Genomic DNA, 17,206 nt, shown 5'->3' on the forward strand with positions numbered 1-17,206 from the left:
AGGGTTCAGGCCCCAAGCCAAGCCCCTCCCCACCATTGGGGGCTGCACTGAAGAGGGGTTGGGAAGGGGCTATCCCCTCAGCAGAGCTTGTCCGGGACCCAGGGGACCTACATAAGCTTTGATCTTAGGTAGGGGAGCAGGGCTTTTCAGTATGGGGAAACTGGGGTATAGGTCAGGCCCAGGTGACATTGAAGGATGACATGTTTTTATTGCTTTCTCAGAGCAGTACTGTGGGCATCCCTGGTAACACGGGACCCTCACTCTCATGAGCTCAGGGCCTCATGGTAGGAGGTAGCAGACCTGATCTATACTGGGCCCCCGGCTCCAACCTCTGTCCCACCTGCCCCTTCTAGCCTGGCAGGACTTCCTAGCTGGTGGACCCTGGGTAGAACTGCATTTGCTGGAGTTGGCTCATCCCATCCTGTAGAGGACAGGTGGGTTCTCCTCTCCCCTCTGACCAGGAGCCTCTCCATCATCTATGAAAAGGTGTGGATACCAGTGGCCAAACAGCCTCTTGTGTACATTTCTTGTGTGTGTGTGGGTGTCCCTGGAATGGACAGAGGGAGACAGCCACAGTGGCCAAGGACCCTGAGAGAACAGGAGGCTTCTTGGAGGAGGCAAGGCTCTCCCTGAACACTCTTTTCTGGAGCTGTGCATGGAGAAGTCACTGGGATTGGTGAGCACCTAGCACCAGCCAGCAAGCCCTGGCTACGTGCAGGCCTGGGAGCACGGCCTCTCCCTGGGGGCCCTCAGAGGGAGCCCATCAGAGAAGAGACTAAGCTCTGGGTGCTATCCACCACTGTGGGGTCTTTTTTCCTTACTGTTCTGAAGGCAGTGTCTGAGAACCAGGTCCAGGGTGTTTGGTGACAGGGCTGTGGAACGGGGGAAGGTGTGACAGAATGACCACATAGAACAGGTGACCACACAGGTGGCCTGAAGCCTGGCAGAGCCACCTCCCAACTGCCTAGGAAGTACCGCCTAGGAAGTTCTGTGTGTCAGGATGCTGGGGAACTGCTACACCCCAACCTCCTATCCTTGACCTTTGCCCTCCAGCAGGCCACTCTCTGGTCTGCCCATACATTAGTTACTGGGGTTGCGCCCAGCCTGAGGTGGCCTCCTGGTCCCTCCACACCCTTGCCAAGTAGTGGAGAGGCTCTTAACCCCATTCAACCATTACTGTAAAATGTCCAGGGGTCGCCCCCTGGTGGCAGGATTGGGTTATGGGATGTGACCTAAATTGGGTAAGTGCGATGTAGAGGCCCAGGTGGCCTCTTGGCCCCCAGATATTTTGGACTCTGGGCTAGTCAAAGGTGTAGGTATGGGTTTGGGCATGGATATGGGGGGGCGGGGCAGGACCACGTTGGGTCGAGCTGCACAGGCAAGAGCATGTGCAGGCGCCTCCCTGCCCTTCCCCCATGGCCTTGGCCTGCCCTTCCTCTTGCATCTCAGCTGGTCCCCATGTCCCCAGGGTAGGACAGTGGCTGAGCGCATGAGGCATGTGAGGGGTCAGTCTGGCCAAGCTAACATGCATGTGATCTGAAAGGTAAATTGTTCTGCCCAGAACCTTCCAGGCAGCAGCATACAGTGTCTGCCTAGCATACAAAAGGAAGGGAGGGGAGGGCTGGGAGAGGCCTACATCACTCGCATCAGCACTGGCCGCTGGCCAGCCTTACCCGGTGCACTCTGAGCATCGCCTGGAGCCATGGTCCAATCAGGGCCCCGGGGGACTGCCCTACTGCCAAGGCACACCTGCCTGTTGACGGTACCTTCTCCTCCCCTGTGGTCTGTCCTGTGTCACCGGGCAGGCAAAGGGGATCTCAGGCAAGTGCTGCCTCTGGCTTACCTCAGAGACTTTTCTCCCCTGAGGTGGGAACCAGCTGGAAGGGCCATTGCGTTTGTTTTCCCGGCCGCCCTGACAACTGGGGTCAGAAGGTTAAAGTCACGTCCATTGGCTGACACTGAAGAGTGGAAGGACCGCCTGGAGGCTGTGGGGAGATGTCCTAACCTTGTCTGCAAAGTCTCTTTGGCCAGGCATGATGACTCGGCTGCAGGCCTGAGGGAGGAGCAGGTGGGCAGCTTTGGGGAGGCTCTGCCAACTGCAGGTGCACTTGCACCAAGTCTGGGCATGTGAGACACAGCCCATTATTATCCCAACATGGTTCGATTCCCCGAAAATCCAGGAGGGTGGGAGGGCAAATAACTGGAGTGAGAACTCACATGCTGAGGGCTGACACCAGCATGTGAGCTGGGACGGTGTGGGCCACCTCAGAGGGACAGGAGTGGCACCACACAGCTGCCCTGGGCATCTGAGTGGCGGTAGATTTGGGTGCAAGTAGCTGAGACTGGTAGAACTCTGGACGAAGTGTTTGGGACGCTCACTCCCATAGTGAGGTCCCGCTGCTGTGTGAATGTGGCTCTGTGAAGCCGAGTTCGTCCCTCTGCACACGAGTGGAGGGTGCTGATTCCTGACCTGGGAAACACCCTCAGCCAAGTGCTGAGATGGGGCATGGAGGACAGGGTGTCTGTGGGGATGGCCCAAGTGGGGGTGCCTGTGAAGCGGGCTTCTCCAGGCAGTGACTCACATAGGATTGTGTAGGAGGCCCTGCTGACCTCAGCTGGGCCAAGGCCTCAGTGTGGTTGGTGTTTAAGCACTTCCTAAGACACTGTGAGAACAACAAAGCCATGTACAGTTTTTGTTTTATTCAATGTGTGGAGTGGGCGGGGCGAGGTTGTGCCAGTGCTGACGATGGGCTTGATCCTAGAGTGGGCAGGGCAGTCCTGTCAGTGTGGCAGTCCTGTCAGTGTGCCCTAGCTGGGCACGGTTTCCAGATCTGTGCTCCCAGAGCCCCTGGTGGACAGAGGTGGGAAGCCTGTGCAGGCTGTCCACTGCTCTGTGACCCCTTCTGGCTTCCTTCTTTCTTTACACTGAGGTGTGGGGTTTTTGTTGTTTTGTTTTATGTGTGTGAGTGTTTTGCCCGAATGTGGGTCTGTGCACCATATCTGTGCCTGGTGCCCACAGAGGTCAGAAGAAGGCACCAGATCCCTTGGAACTGGAGTTAACAGATGGTTATGATCTGCCATGTGGGTGCTGGGAACGGAACCTAGGAAGAGCAGCCCCTGCTTTTATCCTCAGAACCAGCTCTCCAGCCCCAGCTCTAGTCTCTTGGCTGTGATTTGTGGATAATGTCTATGGAACAGGTTTTTAGTAGAGACAGAGGTAGATGTGGGAGCATACATATGTGCACCTGTGTTGATGGACACATGTCTACATGTGTTCACATGCTTGGGTGTAGGTGGAAGTTTCTGTCTGGCCAGCAGCTCCCAAATACCTGGCAGCTGCTTCTCAAATTACCATGCAGAGGCTTATATTAATTATAAATGCTCAGCCAGTAGCTCAGGCTTATTATTAACTAGCTCTTAAATTAACCCATAATTCTTATCTATGTTTAGCCATGTGGTTTGGTACCTTTTCTCAGTATGGCATTCTCATCTTGCTTCCTCTGTGTCTGGCTGGCGACTCCCTGTCCTTCTTCTCCTTGTATCTCTGCTCAGATTTCCTGCCTGACTCTATCCTGCTTTGCTATAGGTCAAAGCAGCTTCTTTATTAACCAATGGTAATAAAACATATTCACAGCATACAGAAAGACATCCCACAATGCTTGGGTGTGTGTGAGCACCTGTTTGCCTGTGTGTTCTGTGCCTCGATGGGCCTGGCCTCCATATTTGGGGCAGATCTTTTTCTGTCCCAGGAGCTGGTATTCAGTGGGGTGGGTGGCAGGTGTCCCTGCTGATGCGAGAGGCATGAGTGGGACCCAGGGTGGAGTCAGCAGAGTGACTTCTGTGGTTGTGGAGGGGAGGTTATGGGTTGTGGGTGACTCTAGCCAGGTCTCCAGACATCCATGTTTGCAGGGGCAAGACTGAGTCTGGAAGAGGGGTCTCTGGGCTCCACTGATGGAGCACGGTTTCTGCTGAATCGGGGCTTCAGAAACCCACGTAAACATGTAGATTTGGGAGTTTAAGACCATCCCTGGTTGCTGGGTGGTGATGGCACACACTTAATTCTAGTGCTTGGAAGGCAGAGGCAGGCAGATCTCCGAGTTCAAGGCCAGCCTGGTCTACAGAGTGAGTTTCAGGACAGCCAGGATACACAGAGAGACCCTGTTTCAAAAAACAAGAAAACAAAAACAATAACAAAAATGGCTATCCCTGGTCGGGCGGCGGTGGCTCACGCCTTTAATCCCAGCACTCGGGAGGCAGAGCCAGGCGGATCTCTGTGAGTTCAAGACCAGCCTGATTTACAGAGCAAGATCCAGGACAGGCACCAAAACTACACAGAGAAACCGTGTCTTGAAAAACCAAAAACCAAAAACCAACCAAACAAACAAACACAATGGCTATCCCTGACCGTGTGGTTCTGGCCGGCCAGATGGTTCCCATCCACCCCCAGAGATGCGGGCACTATATAAAGGACAGGCCTGGGGGCTCTCAGAACACCACAGCCAGCAGAGTGATGATCTGCAGGACACAAGAGGGGAGTTCAGTTCAATATGACTAAGTAGCTGATGTTGGTTCAAACTCCTGGAGTCCTGGAGACACCGAGTAGTTTATTTTAGGCATATTTTGTTTGTTTGTTTTCCAGTTTTTCAAGACAGGGTTTCTTTGTGTAACAGACCTGGCTGTCCTGGAATTAGCTCTGTAGACCAGACTGGCCTTGAACTCACAGAGATTCGCCTGCCTCTGCCTCCCAAGTGCTGGGATTAAAGGCATGCGCCACTACTGCCCGGCTTATTTTAGGCATATTTAAGCACAGCACAATTTGGTGAAAATTTTCCTGATGGTAATTAATGCAATCCATGTGCACAATAAAGCTGAAAACGTGAGTACATCTAAACTCTTTGTAAAGTATATGTAACATCTTCCATAAAGATAGGGTCTGTAGATTGACAAGCTCATGATAAGGGTCTGGGGGAGGATCCCGTGTGGTCTTGGCCAAACAGGAAGCACAAAGATCACTAGGCTATTAACCACATCTGCTCATAGGTTATGCATCCCTTCCTTTGAAGGAACAACCCTGTGTGTTTAACATTCCTGGTTCTCTTAGTGCTTATCTGTGAGCACAAGGGCCTCCATGTCTCCCACAACTCCCCCTTTTTTATTTCTTAAAGAGAAAATTGTGGCTGTAATGGAGACCAAGGCTTAATGCCATGCCTGCATGGCTAGTCCAATACAGGCAGTCTTAACAGAATTGTAAGAATGGTTAATAGAGGACCGAGGGAAGGGGAAAGCCATCCTAACCATGATGGCCATTCAAAGGTCACTTGAGAGATTTTGTTTATCTCCTTATGCAGATCATTAATTTGACCATCCATAGTATGAGAGAAGTCGGACACATCAAAACAGTATATACTAGGAAATTGTTGACAACCACTAATATGCTTGAGCAACAAATAATCTAAGGTGCTCTATTTTATAAAAATGTGATTCTCAATCCTCTCATCTCTTGACTAATTTCTGCTAATATTTTTGCTGTAATATTAGTAGTTTTACTAATCATAAGGTCATATTTGAAATTTCTCAATGTATTCCAGTAGTCACTCCTGGGACTGGTAATAAAAAAAAACTAAAAACAATGCTTAGCATAGCAAAACAACATCATACTGTCTTCTGTTAATCTATTATAAAAAGGCATGGCTTTTATCCCCCAGACAAAAAGCATTTGGATTCTGCATTGACAAGTTGAAAATTAACATGTAAGTCGGTCAGTAGTTCTGTCTCCTTGTTGTCTCTCCAAGCTGTAGACTTTCTCTTCCTCTTGGGACGTCTCGTCTTGATGGGTCTGCCTCCTAACACTTCACTGTGCGGTGGTCTCTGGGATGCTGTCCTGGTCGGATGCATCAGAGTGGAGCCTTCTGGGACTGTGTCCATTTTCTGGAAAAACACAAATATGACCTCTCTTGGATGTTAGGACCTCAGGCCCTTTCCACTGATTAATTTCTGGGTCTTTCCACTTAACATACACTTTAGGCTGGGTCTCCTTTGGGCAAAACGCTGGGGTAGTAGAAGAAGTATTATCCTTTAAAATGAAAAGATTTAAAGTTAGCATGGCTAAAAGCAGCATAGCATGTGGGGCTGTAGGTGGGTGTACATACCCCTTTTTATTTTTAAAATTTGCTGTTTAAGTATTTGATGGTGTCGTTCCACAACAGCTTGACCCTGTGTATTGTAAGGAATTTCAGTAACATAATTAATATTCCATAAATTGCAAAAGTCCTTAAACCGTGCTCAGAAAAGTAGGGCCATTATCAGCTTTCAGTTGTAATGGGATCCTAGGAAGGAAATGCATAAAGAGCCTTTTGGAAAAGTCAAGTTCCAGATATGACACAATGGTATTTTCTTGGATTCCCCAGGGCTCCATGCCATGCTTGCAGCCATGCTCTGCAGCCGACGAGTTAGGGAGAGGCACCATGAGTGCTTATACTGCACCCTAGCACACGTCTCTACCTGACGGCAGAGAAGGCCCCAGACACGTACACCCTAGTTCCAGATGTTAGGCTGCTGTGAGAACCACCCACTACTAATTACGCACTAGGAGCTTGGAATACTGTGTAAACTATGCCTTTAATAGAGGCTAGGCTCTTGTGAGCCTCCTCTAACTTCTGCCCTTGCCAGAGTCTGGTCATTTATGTCAGACCTAGGCAAGCACAAAACTAAACTGCAAACAAACCTATTTAATTAACAATGGTTATTAACGTCTAAAGATTTAAACCTAAGGCTATTTACATAAGATTTGGGATCTTCAAAATTCAGGGCAATTTTAACTCTGATCTGGAGAAGACTAGATAACAGGGTGCTTAGAAGTACAGAGAAATAATCACAGAAAATCCCGGAGGAGAAAACAATTGCTTTCCCGGACAAGCACCAAAGTGCTTACCGGCTGATACTGTAAACAAAACAAAATCGTGAACTTTATCAAGGTATAGTAGTTCCACGGAAGAAGAACTTGCTGGAAGGTTCTAGTTTACTACATTTTGCAGACATTCTGATGTAACAGATTCTCAGGCTGTACCAAAAATAATTTTAGGTGAAAACTTCAAGATCAGCAAAACCCAGTTTTAGGGCAAGATTCATTTGCGGAGACACTGACCCCTCTTCCGTTTCTCTTTCCAAGCTACTCACCTCCCACCCATTCCTACTTCCCATTTGCTTAGACTCTGTTCCCGAGGACCTCATCCCAAATGTTTCCATCCCTCCACTCCATCCTGTCCACACCCACAACCCCTCAGCAACGTTCCTTTTCTCTCGTAAGCTGGTCCCCATTCCCAGTGCGTCTCCATCCTGCGTGTGCCAGTTCACACATGAAATCAGTTCATGTTGAGCTTCAGTCTTCCTTCAGGATACCCATTATGGGTAGGGATGTGCAAACTGAGGCTCCACAGCTACCCATCATGACTGAAAGACTCTGTCCTCCTTGGTTCACCCAAGTAAACTGCCACCTGAATTGAAATAAACAGCAGAATTTTATTTTTGAAGACCCACTTCTGCCTCTCAGATTGGAACAAGCAGTCTGACGAGCATGGCCTGAGGTGGCAGAACAGTACCTCAGTGTGAGCATGTGGCTGGAGGGCTCTGAGTTCCCGCCCTGCCAAGACCTGACAAGCTGTGTCCAGCAGGGACTTTATTATTTTCTTTTATGACTCTCCTGAGAGAGCCCAAGTAATACATTACTGCAATCTAGCTTGCAAAATAGGGATTTGACAACCCCCTTCTCTTTGGGTGCCCCTCCTCACTCACACTGTAGACCAGGCTGGCCTCCAACTCACAGAGATCCACCTGCCTCTGCCTCCTGAGTGCTGGGATTAAAGGTGTGTACCACCGCCCAACTACACAGGCTGATTTTTATCCCCCCTTTCATGGGATCTTTTTACGTTAGCGCCCATGTGTTTCCAGTTTTCAACATCAGTGATTCCTGGTTTGAGAAATCAAGGACTGGGCTGGAGAGATGGCTCAGAGGTTAAGAGCACTGGCTGCTCTTCCAGAGGTCCTGAGTTCAATTCCCAGCAACCACATGGTGGCTCACAACCATCTATAATAGGATCTGGTGCCCTCTTCTGGCCTGCAGACAGAACACTCACTGTATACATAATACATAAATAAATCTTTAGAAAAAAAAAGAAATCAAGGACTGAATTCACCATAGTCACTTGGACAGAGTCTCAGAGATGCTTTGCCTCAAGGACTGAGAAGAACCCATGCTATTTGACTCTCACGGTGCCAACTCCTTGGGTAAGAGACTGACCTCCTACCCCCTGTTTTTATTTAAAGAAAAAATTTCCTGCCTTCTTTGAGAGCTGAGCCCCACACTTTCTTTTAAGGAACATTGCTGGCTCCCCTAGTGCTTCTCTGTGGGCACAAGGACCTCCGTGCCTCCCACACAGCCCACCGAGTGTTTCTTCCCCACCAGCACCTCAGCACAGCCCTCTGTGGCCCTGGCCGGCTGGAGGTCAGAAGGACCCTGTTTATCAAGGCCACTGGAAGGGCATGGACCCACAGAAAGGCCAGTGGCCTCGATGGGAGGCCAGGGCCAGCCTGCAACGGAAGTTGAGCTTGGCCCCTTCCAAGGTTGCTTCTACCTGGCACATGCCCATGCAGCCCGGGGGTAAGCAGGGGGCGATCTGAGGTACCAGACATGCCTTTGAAGACTAGGGGGCCAGCTCCAGGCTACAGGGCCATCAGTGGGCCCATGAGTGCAGGTAGCAGTGGGTGTGGGGGGAAGGAGTACTGGTACCACAGCGGCACCAGGACAGAGAAAGGAGAGATGACTCACCATGGCAACAGCGTGGTCTGAAGGGGCTCACTGCTCTCTGGAGGTGCGGAAGGGTGCACAACATGCTCACTCATGTCCACCCTGTTGTGGATTCTGCACTTACACTCATGTGACACTCAGGTGTGAGTACACAGTGCCATTTGCATGGTATGGGAGCAGTTTATATACATACATGCAGGGCCACCCGTATATAAGGTACACACATGTACAAGGCACACACATGTACAAGGCACACACATGAGGGCTACCCAGAAACCCTGCTTATCAAGGCCACTGGAAGGGCATTGGCTCAGGATGTGGACTGGTCCCATGAAAGTGGCTACCTCCTGCGGACTTTTAGCGGCTAGCTGTTTACCCTGCCATGGTGTTCCCCCATTCTGCTTTGCTAGCTGCCCTCTTCTCTTGTTCCTTAGCCCTGCCTGGTCTCTACTCTAGCTCACAAGGACCCTCTTATCTCCAGGTGTAGAGTGGGAAGTATTCACAGGCACCCAAGTAGAAATTCCGACCTGAATCTCTTGGCCTTCAGGTTTACTCTTCCTCCAGGCAGCCCTCCCAGATGCTTTGTGAGCCAGAATCCCTGGCAGAAGCACAGGGCCATCGTCTTTGCAGAGTCTGGGTCCTCCCAAGTGTGACAAAGTGACTCGGTGGCTGCAGAGACTTAGCACCCAGAGGTGCTGGGTGCTCTAGACTGCTAGGGGTTTAATGAGGAACCACGGATAGAGAAGGCCTCTGGGGAAGAGGGTGACTCAGAGCCTGTGTGCTGAGGGAGGGCAGGCCCAGGAGGCAGAGCTGTCCCCCAGCATGCGCCTTCCCGTCCAGTGGACACACTGGGCTGGCCCCACAAGCCAGCTTAGTCATACAGCTGGCTTCCCCCAGCCAGTCTGCTAAGGAGCCCCAGCTTAGACGACGCTCAGCAGTGAGAGGATGGGAGTGGTGTTCTGCTGTCCTAAGTACCTTGGTTTCCCCATCTGAGATGTGGTGGCTTGTTTAGATCAGGGGCTAAAGAAGGGAGGAGTTTCTGCTGCCAAGGGACCTGGGGGACAAGCAGAGGTTTGAATATGGGGCACTTGGCACCCAGCAGGGCAACTTCTCAGCGCCAGCAGGATCCCGGCACCTTCAAGAACTAGCCCCTTGATCTCCCTTGCCTGCCCTGCCTTGGTGTTCTAGTCCCAAAGTGGACAGAGTGGTAGACAGGGTCCGGAGAGGAGTGTGGATCTTATTTTTTTTTAAATAAAAATTTTTATGTGTGCAGATGTTTTTGCCTGAATGCATGCCTGTGTACCATGTGTGTGCCTGGTGCCAGTGGAGTCCAGAGAGGGCAATGGATCTCCTGGGACTGGAGTTGGGGTGGTGCTGATCCACCATGTGGGTGCTGGGAATTGAACCCAAGTCCTCTAGAAGAGCAGCCAGTGCTCCTAACTGCTGAGCCATCTCTCCAGCCCCGATAGAGAGTCTTTATGTGGTGTAAGACCCTGATATAACGGAGAGGTGTCCATGAGCCTTGGAACTGGGAGCTGAGCCCACACTCAGGGCTTCACTAGGACTGCAGGCTCTGGCTAACAAGGCCGTTCCTCGGTCCGTTGGTTTAAGGCTCTGTCCAGGTGCTGGGTCAGAGCAAGGGGTCGCGGGCTGAGGCTAAGAGGAGGCATGTGCTCTCCTTCCTGCAGACGGCGTCCCGCTCAGTGAGCTGTCCTGGTCGTCCTCCCTCGCGGTGGTGGCTGTGTCTTTCTCGGGGCTCTTCACTGTCATCGTCCTCATGCTGGCCTGCCTGTGCTGTAAGAAGGGCGGCATTGGGTTCAAGGTGAGGGCACAGGATCCACCCACCACCCAGCTCCCCTCCATCCTGGGGCTGCCATGATGATTGGTTTTTCTGGAGCCATCTGGGACCGACTGAACCCCTTGTCTGGTATCCCACAGCCTCTCTTTTGGGGGCTCCTGGGGCCCGCTACCCTGCCCCTCATTAAGGGATCCCCCTTTGTAGACATGGCCTCACGCTGTCACATTCCAGCACCAGGTCTGGCCTGTCCGTGTCCAGCGAGACTAACATGACTGTAAGGAGCCTTTAAGGGCTCTTGAGAGCGCTCTCACTCACGGTGAAGAGACCCTTAGGTCTCTGCTCACTGAGGCAGAGGGAAGGTGAGACCACACAGACACCCTTCCCCAGCACCCACACCATCATTTGGGAGCCTCCCCAGCTCGGGCAGCTTCTGCTCGGAGAACACCCATCAGGTTCCAGACACAAGGGTACCTCTTTGTAGCTAAAGCAGCGGTCCTGTTTGTGGCCTGTTCTCTGAAGGCCGTGTGCCCTTCACTACAACCTCCCTGGGACTAGACTCCAAGCTGAGGCCTTCACCCTAGTGACGGAGGCCCAGGGGCATCCCTGCATGCTTCCAGCCCTGTGGCCACTCCTGTCATCCGGTGGCTCTGAACAAGGAAGGCAGGACGGAAAGCGGGTAGCGCAGGGCTGATCCCCCAGAGTAGGCACCACCAGGGCCTGTGGGGGCTACAGCCTTGCCTGTCAGCACATTGAAGCCCGGCCAGAGCCCTCCCATTCCTGCACCCATGCTGGGCAGGCTGGGCAGGAGGTGGGGTTTCTGCACTGCAGAGGTCAGGGTGGGAGGATGGCTTGTATCTTGGGGGGCACCTCCTACTGGGTGACCTGCACCCAATGCTGTTATCCTTTTGTAGCACAGGCTCCCAGCCAAACTGGGGAGCTGAGGACCTGAGCAGTGGGTACTGTGGTGGCTCCCAGAGGCTGCAGGTCTGCACTGCTCTGGTGCCCCATCCCAGGGGACAGTCTCCTGACCACAGGCGGGACAATCAGGGAGAGTTCTTTCCTGGAGGACCTTGAGGGCAGAGCCTCGAGGTTGTGGGGGTGGGGGTGGGATCCCAGGGTGCCACGCTGGCGGCCATTGTGTAGCAAGCCCCTCCTGGGGCACTGAGAACAAGGCCCCACACAAGGACTAGCGGCGGCCCCTCCTACCCACGCCCTTCTCACCTCCTCGGGAACATGGTGCCCAGAACATTCCAGCACCAGTGTGCCTTGACTGGAGGGTCACTGCCTCCCGCTTCCACAGTGGGTTCCCTGCTGGAGCTGTTCTGGGCAGGGGCTGGCAGCCCCAATGCTCACTCTGTGCTACCTGATCTCCCGCTGCACTGGGGGAACCCGGCTGGCTCTCCGGCAGGGGAAGGTAACGACTGGAGTCAGAACTAATGCAAAGGGGGAGGTGGTGGTCATCACAGGCCCAGGTGTGTGGGACTAGAGGAAACTCAAAGGTGGCCTTCAAGGCTCTGGGGAGGGAGAGTTCCCTCTGATGTTGGTGGCTCTGTTCTCAGAGTGCAGACCTGGGCTGGCCACCAGGAACATAGGGCCACCCCCTTTACAGAGAGACAAATGACCTAGAAAAAGAAGAGGTCCCCAGGGTACGTTTAACTGTCTGTCCTCAGGGATGTGACCTGGAGTGGGTAGCCAGGTTCTAGTTGGTGCCCGGTCCTCAGAGCCTCAGGTCCCCACCTGGGGATGTCGGGTGGGACAGCATGGCCGGGAGACTTGCCCAGTGCCGAGGACAGGCTGGCCTTGTTTTCACTCTGTCCCCCTTTTGGTTTTTGTTTTGTTTGTTTGTGGTTCTAGGCAAGTGCTCTGCCACTAATCCTGTCCTCACTTGAAACTAGGCTGTGGCCACCCCAGACTAACTCTGCTTGGAAGGTGCTCTAGATGCCGTGGGGTGGGGGTGGGGTGACCTCTACTCTTCAAAATAGCAGCCTGTCCCAAGAGTGGCCTCCAGGGGTGTCCAGCCGCAGGCTCTCGGGGGGTCTGGGCACTGGTGGCGGTAGCGGTGGTACCGTGGATGAGGGTACACCACTGCCTAGAGGCAGGTGTGGAGATGGGGGTGGTGAACAAGTCCCTGGGTTCCTTGCTCCCTGTCCAGCTAGGGATGGGGACACCTAGTTACTTTTCCCAGGCATGAGCAATGGAGCCCCTGACCGTGAATCTGCTCCAAGCCAGGAGGGGAGCACTCATGGGGTCCGTGAAGGGTGGCTCTGCTTCTTTGCCTTGACCTTTGTCTCTAGTCCTTGCCCCCGGCAGGGCTCAGCCTGGGGGCAACAGCCCCACCTGAGGCTGATGCCTTCGGCCCTCCCTGGGGTTGGCGTCCTGGAGGAGTCAGGGCCTGTGAACAGGTGTTCGGGGACAACAGGGGGACACGCTCTAGCTCTGTGTTGGTCCAGTTGAGCACTGGGAAACGGGCCTTTTACATCCCGTCACGCCTCCCCTGACCCTCTGTGACACCTGCTTGCCCATCTGTGCTGGCCCAACCTACAGGAGTTTGAGAATGCCGAGGGGGACGAGTATGTGGCCGACTTCTCGGAGCAGGGCTCCCCGGCTGCAGCTGCGCAGAACGGCCCCGATGTGTATGTCCTGCCCCTCACTGAGGTCTCCTTGCCCATGGCCAAGCAGCCGGGGCGCTCAGGTAAGTGGACTTGTCTCCCTCCCTCCATTGTGTCTTGGGGTCAGGAGGCTGTGGAAACCTGAGAAGTTGGTTCTGGGATGGGGACTCTTGGGGCCTATGCGGTGGGTGGCCAAGGCTCTTTGGCTGCATCTCAGGCTGGGCTGTGTAGGAAGGTGCATGAACCCCCTTCTGGATCTGGGGGCCAGCTGTCAGCAGGCTTGAGAGCAGCCTTGCGCCTGCCGTTTCTCCACCCGAGGGGCTGCTATGTGAAGGGGCAGTAACGGGCAGGTGGCCCAACACGCTGGTTCTGGGATTATTGGCCCTTCTCCGACGTTTCCACCATACTTACCCTAGATTCCTGCTGCCTTGTGCCCAACCCCATAGGGACATAGCCTCATTATGCCTGCCAGACGGGGCCTGCCCACACAGCAGAGGGAGGTCTGGTCCCACCTGTGGGCAAGTGTAGGCAGGGCTCCATCCTGTGGCCCCTTTGCCCTCTGCCTACCCCTCTCTTTGACTTCCTCCAGAGTCACTCCCCTCTAAGCCAGTCCCTCCCTCCTCCTAGGCTCTAGAAGTGACAGGCAAATGGCTGAGTTTTAGAAGCCCAGTTCTGCCCTAGTCAAGATAGTCCCTTGGGACTATGGCTACCTTTCCAGGCTAGAAGTTTCCATCTGATGGCTCCAGGGATACTGAGGCGGGAGTCAAACTGAGAGCGCCGCTGGCCCCGAGGTCTCATCACTGTGGGTGACAAAGTAGGCCCCTCTCTCTACCTCAACCCTGGGTCAGCCCCCCAGGCTCTCAATACTTCCCATCAGGGGCCCAGCCTCCATCAAGGGCTAGGGGTCTTAGTACCTGCTTGAGCTAATAGAGACTGCGATAGGCCCTCCTGGCCCAACGCTGCATGCATACGCCTGGGGCCCACTAAGTCTCATGGGGGAGAGCTCAAAAGTCAGGCAGGCCAGGCAGTGGTGGTGTACACCTTTAATCCCGGCACTCGGGAGGCAGAGCCAGGCAGATCTCTAAGTTTGAGGCCAGCCTGGTCTACAGAATGAGATCCAGGACAGGCACCAAAACTACACAGAGAAACCCTGTCTCAAAACAAACAAACAAACAAATAAGTCAGGCAGGATCCAGGCATGGAGGTCCATGTCATGAACACATTTATTTACTGTCTTAGAGGCCTGCAGCTATCCCTAGCACCTCAAAAGAGGCAAGCAGGCTTGGCCACACAGGGGCCTGGACCTTCCTGGAGGCCTCATGCATCACCTAACCGTAGATGCTGCTAGGGGTGAGTGGGGAGCCAGGGGTGAGTGGGGAGCCAGGGGCTCACAGGATGCATTACTACCCTGCATTGGTCCTGGACCTGTCTGTCCAGGGACAAGGGTATAGCTGAGGCCCCACACATCCTAGCTGGCCCCCACTCCTGGGAGACAGAGGACAAGGGTGGACAGGGGCCCAGGCGAGGGCAGAGGTCATGCTTTCTCCATTGTTCAGCTCTGTTCAGCTCTGTTGTTTCTGGGGGAGCATCTTCTTACAAGTTGGGAGAAATCTGGAGTGAGGATGGGTCCCCCCACCTGAGCCTGAGCCCCCGTCTCTAGCTCCCAATGTGGAAGCATTCTTCTGCCCTGTTGCTGTACTGGTATCCATTGTCTGGACCCTGAACCTGCTCTTGGATAACCAAGGTCCTAGAGAGCCCCAGGGTGGAAGACAGGCATCCAGACAGACTGCGGTTCAGAGCATAAGTCCTAGGACACAAGGCCCAGTGAGACTCTCCCATGAATTGGGCACCAAGCCGACATTCCCTGAGTCTATTAGTCCCTGAGGGCTGCCCGCTCCCCTGGGCCCTCCCAACAGCTCTAACTATGGCCTTCTGGGCTATCAGCGTGGGAGCAGAATTCAGGGAATCTGAGGGGGTATGAGTGGGTGCAATGAGTCCCAGCCCTTTCCTCTCTGCCCATACTGACCCTTCTCCACTGACTTCACCCAGCCTGGCCTACAGGGAGAATGGGCCCAGTGTGTCCTGTACAGGGCTGTGCCAAGCAGCCCCCAACAAAGGCGCCTTTGGTGTGACTGGTGTTTGAATGCCAGCCTGTGGCAGGGGTAGGGGGGTGGGCCGCTCTGGTGTCTTCCCAGGCCTCAGCACCAGCTTCTTGCCTCATCCAAAACTGCCTTCCAGGCCCTGCTGTCTGGGCTTGGCTTATCCCTGTGACTCTGAGTACACTTCCCCAGGCTTGGTTAGAAATATGCCTGGATATGGATTGAGATCTATGGCTCTGCTTACAGCTATCACCCCAGAGCCTAAGAGACACTGGCCCTTGATGGCAGCCCTCAAATGTGGCTTCCACTTCAGCGGAGCCTTGCTGGCTGGGGGACTTGGGGTAGCTCCCTGGGCCCTGGAGAGCCTGGTAAAGAAGATGGAGAGGTAGTAGAGGTTACATTCCTGAGTCTCCTGTTTTAATACAGTGCAACTTCTCAAGTCCACGGACCTGGGCCGGCACAGCCTCCTGTACCTGAAGGAGATTGGCCACGGCTGGTTTGGGAAGGTAAGCATACCTCAGGGTGGTGGGAATAGCAAGGTGTGTGCTTGCTTCTCCTGGGAGTCCCCTGGGGAGGGGCTCTTTTTCACACACACACCCCTGACTGGACTGTGCACCCGAGTACTCCTTCCTCATCGTGGACCTCAGAGAGTGAGAAAAGTGGGAGCCTTGAGGTGGACCCGGGCTGAGTGTCCCAGCCAGAGGTCTTGGTGGCAAGCTGCACAACCACCCGAGGCACTCGGAGCCAAGTGGCCTTTCCTATGGAGACTGGAAGGGGCCCCGGTGATGCCTGCCACCTCTGGCAGGTGTTCCTGGGGGAGGTACACTCGGGCGTCAGTGGCACACAGGTGGTGGTGAAGGAGCTGAAGGCCAGCGCCAGCGTGCAGGAGCAGATGCAGTTCTTGGAGGAGGCACAGCCCTACAGGTGGGTGTGGCGGTAGTGGTGGGGGATCAGCACAGCGGGAGAACTGGGCGGTTGTGGGAAGGGGGGTACTGTGCTGGGGCCTGGCTGCCCCATGCTGCCCTCCAACTCAGATGCCCGGGGCTCTTCCAGGGCTCTGCAGCACAGCAACCTGCTTCAGTGCCTGGCCCAGTGTGCTGAGGTGACCCCCTACCTGCTGGTTATGGAGTTCTGTCCGCTAGTAAGTGGCAATCTGTGGGAGGCAGCATTGGCTCTCCGGGTCCTGTTCCAAATGGTTGTCCTGAAGGGAGGTGGGAGGCCTCTCTGAGCGGGGGTAGGGGTGGGGGTGGGGCTCCTCTCCAGCTGTACCTCTTGGGACCCTCAACACCCCTAAAGTGGAGTCCTGGTAGTCCCTGCCCTGCGCTGTCTCAGAGGAGGCCTGCTCAGAGAGGGTGAGCCAACAGCAGCGGGGCCCACATGGGGTGCTTGGGCAGTTCAGCATGAGGGCCCGCCACCGGGCTCACACAGCTCCTGGGGCAGAGCCTGAGTTCTGGGTCTTGGCCTTGGGCCCCTTTACACACACTGCTCTGAAGCTGAAGCTGGGGCTGCTATACGGAGGCCACTGTGGCAGAGTTGAGACCACTCGGGCTGCCAGCTGGTCCTCAGGCCACCAGATCCAGGTTCTCTTGGGTGTGGGCTGCACAGCGAGCAGGTCACTGTGTGCTCTCTCGGCAGGGGGACCTCAAAGGTTATCTACGGAGCTGCCGGGTGACCGAGTCCATGGCGCCTGACCCCCTGACCTTGCAACGCATGGCCTGTGAGGTGGCATGTGGGGTCTTGCATCTACATCGTCACAACTACGTCCACAGGTGAGGGCTAATGAGACCACACAGGCCATTGGTCCCCCAGTGCCTTGATCCTCAGACAGAATGCCTCTGTATGAGAAAGTCATATGGTGATCCCACTTTCGGGGCCTCATGACCTGAGTTCATCTACA

General features: G+C 54.2%; 1 protein-coding gene across 1 annotated transcript in view; it reads left to right on the top strand.

Moving 5' to 3' along the window:
• Positions 1-17,206, top strand: part of Aatk (apoptosis associated tyrosine kinase) — a 39,174-nt gene that overhangs the window by 14,181 nt on the left and 7,787 nt on the right. The window contains 6 exon segments of the mRNA XM_052758384.1: positions 10,492-10,625; positions 13,146-13,293; positions 15,736-15,815; positions 16,115-16,233; positions 16,363-16,450; positions 16,945-17,078. Of these exon segments, the coding sequence (XP_052614344.1) occupies positions 10,492-10,625; positions 13,146-13,293; positions 15,736-15,815; positions 16,115-16,233; positions 16,363-16,450; positions 16,945-17,078 (703 nt within the window).

Source organism: Peromyscus californicus, unplaced genomic scaffold (assembly GCF_007827085.1).
Source record: "Peromyscus californicus insignis strain IS unplaced genomic scaffold, ASM782708v3 Scaffold_3__1_contigs__length_106647218, whole genome shotgun sequence".
NCBI classification, from domain to species: Eukaryota; Metazoa; Chordata; class Mammalia; order Rodentia; family Cricetidae; genus Peromyscus; species Peromyscus californicus.